This window comes from Sphaeroforma arctica, assembly GCF_001186125.1.
Source record: "Sphaeroforma arctica JP610 unplaced genomic scaffold supercont1.175, whole genome shotgun sequence".
NCBI lineage: Eukaryota > Ichthyosporea > Ichthyophonida > Sphaeroforma > Sphaeroforma arctica.
Window position 1 is genome coordinate 66,501 of NW_014040383.1, and position 4,193 is coordinate 70,693.

Below are 4,193 nucleotides of genomic sequence, written 5' to 3' on the forward strand. Positions count from 1 at the left end.
AAATGTCTATATATATATATACGTATATAGAAATATATATATATGTGTGTGTGTGTGTGTGTGTGTGTGTATATGTATGTGTGTGAGTGTGTGTGTATGCATGTATTTATGCGTGTGTGTGTATGTGTATCTCTGTGTGTGTGTGTGTTGTTTTTTTAGTGTGTGTGTTTGCTTTTGTTTCTGTATCTGTGTGTGTTTGTGTCTGTGTGTCTGTGTGTGTCTGTTTCTGTATGGGTGTGTATGTGACTGTGTGTGGTTGTGTCTGTATCTGTGTCTGTGTCTGTGTCTGTTTCTGTGTCTGTGTCTGTGTCTGTTTCTGTGTCTGTGTCTGTGTCTGTGTCTGTGTCTGCATATTCGTGTGTGTGTTTGTCGTTGTCTGTTTCTGTGTCTGTGTGTGGGTGTGTTAGTGTGTGTCTTTATGTGTACATACTCGTATGTACATGTATGTGGCAACAGGTCATACGTGTCAAAATCAATATCTGCACGTTTATGTAGACAAATTGTATGTAGAAAACTTCTAGTTGAGATATCTGTTCCTCATTGGAGATCTCACTCACCTCCAAAACTGGCTCAGCGCCCGTAATCTCGCGTCGTAAAACGAACCCTGCCAATACAGTCTGGCTAGGGAGTGCATCATCAACGTGGCTGTGCGTTACAACGCGCCAGTGGTTAATCACACGCTCAGCAACTGTGTCGGCAAAAGCGCACGTTCGCTTACGATCCTTCTCAGCCAAGCGATACGGATCTTGCTTCTCTGCGATTAATACTTCAGATTCTGACATTGTGACATGAACACGTCTCAAGCATGTCGCACATTCAGAAGCATAGTCTGCTCGTCGTCGACCATATTAATTTATTTTGAATTCTGGAACCGGCAGTGCGCAGGTGCTGTACATATCATAGGTTCACAACTTTACACTCTACACCCTAGCTCGAGTTAAGGTTTTCACCTCTAAGGTTTTTAAAACAAACTCGGTTTGTATCAAACAATATAGTAAACTACGTTTTTAGACAAATTTATAACACCAGTGCCCTCACAACCGACGGCTAGAATTCTGAACCTGAAAGTTCCGTGGAACCCCACATTAGTCATATCAAACCGCTGTTTGTGGTGCCGTGCCACTGCCATCCACACACGGTGCCACCTGTCAACAAGTTGTCAATTCATCATTTCGTCAATTGTCTTCTACATGTTGGTCTTTTTTGTATAACAGACAACTATAGAGGAATTTTAGACGCTGTCAAAGTCACACTGAAACTGGATTAGAATATATCGAAAGCATGTACTCACACACGTTTACAATGGATATTCCCTAAACAAATAACGCGCACATCGACTTATTTTTGTTAGTCTTATCTTCTGATTCATTCCTTCTTGTGTATCATGTTCTCTGCCCTACTTTCCACCCGCACAGCTGGTATTGCCGCTGTAGCGCGAACCCCCGCCGCTTTCACTGCCCTGCGCGCATACGCCACTGGTGAAAGACACGAGGGTGTTGTCAAGTGGTTCAACAGAACTAAGGGTTATGGATTCATTACCCCCGAGGAAGCCGGTGCCCCCGATCTTTTCGTTCACCACAGCAACATTCAGATGGAGGGATACCGCTACTTAGAGGTAAGTTAACATCGTTCTGTGCAAGCTGTCCTTTTGTCATATACAGAATTTTTACTTTGTTTCGTTTAAGTTGCTTCTGTTTGTTTTAAGCGACGCCTTGTATTTTGGAGCATGCTGCATTCGATGGCACTTTGTTCGTTTTGGTATTCGGTCTCGTGTTAGATTGTTAGATAGTACGTGTGTAAAAAGGCTTTCAGCTGCTAACTGTTTCTTCGTCTCGATTTTGGTTTGGTTGTCACGTTTACTTGCCTTGTACTAAAGCCTATTCTTATAATCATTTTTTTCTTATTCTCGCCAGGATGGAGCTCAAGTTGAATATGTTTCCGATATGGATGAGAATGGTCGCGCTCGCGCCACCGGAGTTGTATCTAAGTACCCTCCCCGCCAGGATAGCTTTTAATCTGTTGAATCGTGCTGGTTGGTGACTTTTCGACTTAAGATGGCGCCACATGCGTGTGTAGCTTTGAACCACTTTGTTATTTGGCGTAGATATCTAATCTACTGTTGAGTCATCTAGACTGAAATATGGTTTAAACCGCGACTAATGGCAACCTGGAGGTAGCAATGGTGTACGTTGTCGTCGAACGGATCTATTTGCTTCATGAAATCTGTGTGGATCAAGTCGAGAAACATACTCTGTAAATATAGTTAAAAAGGATCGATGCAGACGCTGGATTGAAGTTAAGTGATAGATTTCGAATTTGCTGGGTTGTTGCACCAGGAAAAGAAAATAGTTGATAAATGCCATGTCCGTTCACCCGATGTCACGAGTCAAATTCTTTTGATCGGTTTCTTAGGAATACATGTGTGGTTATTAGTGTCAGCTGTCTTTGATCGAGGGATTGTCTAATAATGGTTTCTGGCTGGTTTTTTTCTCCAAAAGCGGTGCTTGCATAGTTTGAACAGTTGTAAGATGTTAACAAGTCTGAAACATTGAAATGATTGCATGGTCTGTAATAGTTGCAAGATGTTAACAAGTCTGAAACATTGAAATGATTGCATGGTCTGTAATAGTTGCAAGATGTTAACAAGTCTGAAACATTGAAATGATTGCATGGTCTGTAATAGTTGCAAGATGTTAACAAGTCTGAAACATTGAAATGCTTGCATGGTCTGTAATAGTTGCAAGATGTTGACAAGTCTGAAACATTGAAATGCTTGCACGGTTTGATCAGTTGCTCAGATAAGTGGCTTGTCGGCCGAATCGTTAAAAGTTGAGCTCAGGTTTTTAAAGTCTTGAATAATTTATTAGAGCTTGAAAAGATCGGAGGGAAGTTTATTCAAGTCAAGATTAGATTTCGATAGTCCTGAACAGTTCATTTCACTCGGACAATTGCTTACTTTCATGAGTGAACCTACACAGGATGCCTTTTAGCAATATATCATATCTACATAACTGAGTATAGAACACAGCAGTATTCCAGGGACACGGGAGAAGTTTAGCGCGTTTTTCAACGTGGAGATTGCTGATATACTGGATTGGTGACGGCCCATTTGTACACAAACAGCACTACTTGTTCGCACTGCAGTACTTATTAGGTTGCTATTCGATTTCACGCAGCGGTACTTGTTAGATCTGATTGAATATAAGCAGTAACTTTTCAATTGTTACAAATTATAAATATAGCCGTATTTGAGTAACGTCGGAACAATATACATATATAGCGCCAAAGCTCATTATGCATACTCAAGTAACAGGCTATTTCAATACTCTTTGGTTTTATGTTATAGCTCGTATATTGTTTATTGCACATTATAATATATATAACACCGAGCGAATCCAATAACACTGAATCCATGCGTCTAGTAGCTTATTGAATACAGAATAAACAGTTGAAGACGCATCGTTTGAAGCAGGACCAGGGCACAGGCGTTTGTCCACAGGCGGACACTTTAGCAAAAACTACCGTTTGGATGCAGACATGACCCTCTGAGCCTGGAGGCTGGAGGCCTGTCCCCGGATTTCGAATAGAGATTTGAGTTTTCCGATGGGAGAGGTGTTTCGCATTGAAAACCCGGTGAAACTTCAGAATGGCTTATGCTGCCTCCTTTAACGAGAGCCCGGCCAGATTCCCAGAATGCAGAGGCCGAGGGTCATGAACTCATGACTCATGACGTGTTTTAAAATTTATGAAGAAGAGCTATGGAACATATGAATATTTTTACATATGTAGCCTCGGCGATGACCCTCTAGTCCTCTACTCTCTAGGGAGAGAAAGAAAAAATAAGGCTGACGGACACAAGTCCGCCTCCGCAGGTCGCCTCGGGCCTCGGCTACGTACATATGGTATTTTTATATATATATACATATGAGAACAAACAATCGAGATCAGTTGAGACAAGTCTAACTTTTGGTTTTGCGTCCACTATATCTGACGCTCAAGCCTAGCGCGTTAAAACTGCGACTTAAACTTGCGACCACTAAATCTGATGCTTACGCCTGCAACTACTAAGCTTGACGCTTATGCCTGCGACTCGTCAGTCTGACGCATAATCTTGCGACCGCTATGGCACTAAAAGTCCGACGCTCATCTGAGTACTGACGCTTATATATACCTAGTCTGGAGCGAGCCGTGAA

General features: G+C 42.0%; 2 protein-coding genes across 2 annotated transcripts; one reads left to right on the top strand and one right to left on the bottom strand.

Moving 5' to 3' along the window:
* Nucleotides 1-106: 106 nt before the first annotated feature.
* On the bottom strand, nucleotides 107-821 carry SARC_03442 (hypothetical protein; the record flags this gene model as incomplete). The annotated part of the gene is made up of 2 exons (XM_014302764.1): nucleotides 558-821; nucleotides 107-388 (listed from the first exon to the last, which is right to left on the bottom strand). Exons 1-2 carry the CDS (start codon nucleotides 780-782, stop codon nucleotides 107-109), a joined length of 507 nt encoding a protein of 168 aa, XP_014158239.1. The 5' UTR covers nucleotides 783-821.
* A 490-nt stretch (nucleotides 822-1,311) lies between these two features.
* SARC_03443 (hypothetical protein) lies at nucleotides 1,312-2,377 on the top strand. The gene is made up of 2 exons (XM_014302765.1): nucleotides 1,312-1,615; nucleotides 1,914-2,377. The coding sequence occupies exons 1-2, from the start codon at nucleotides 1,385-1,387 to the stop codon at nucleotides 2,013-2,015; spliced, it is 333 nt and encodes a 110-aa protein (XP_014158240.1). The 5' UTR covers nucleotides 1,312-1,384; the 3' UTR covers nucleotides 2,016-2,377.
* Nucleotides 2,378-4,193: the final 1,816 nt, after the last annotated feature.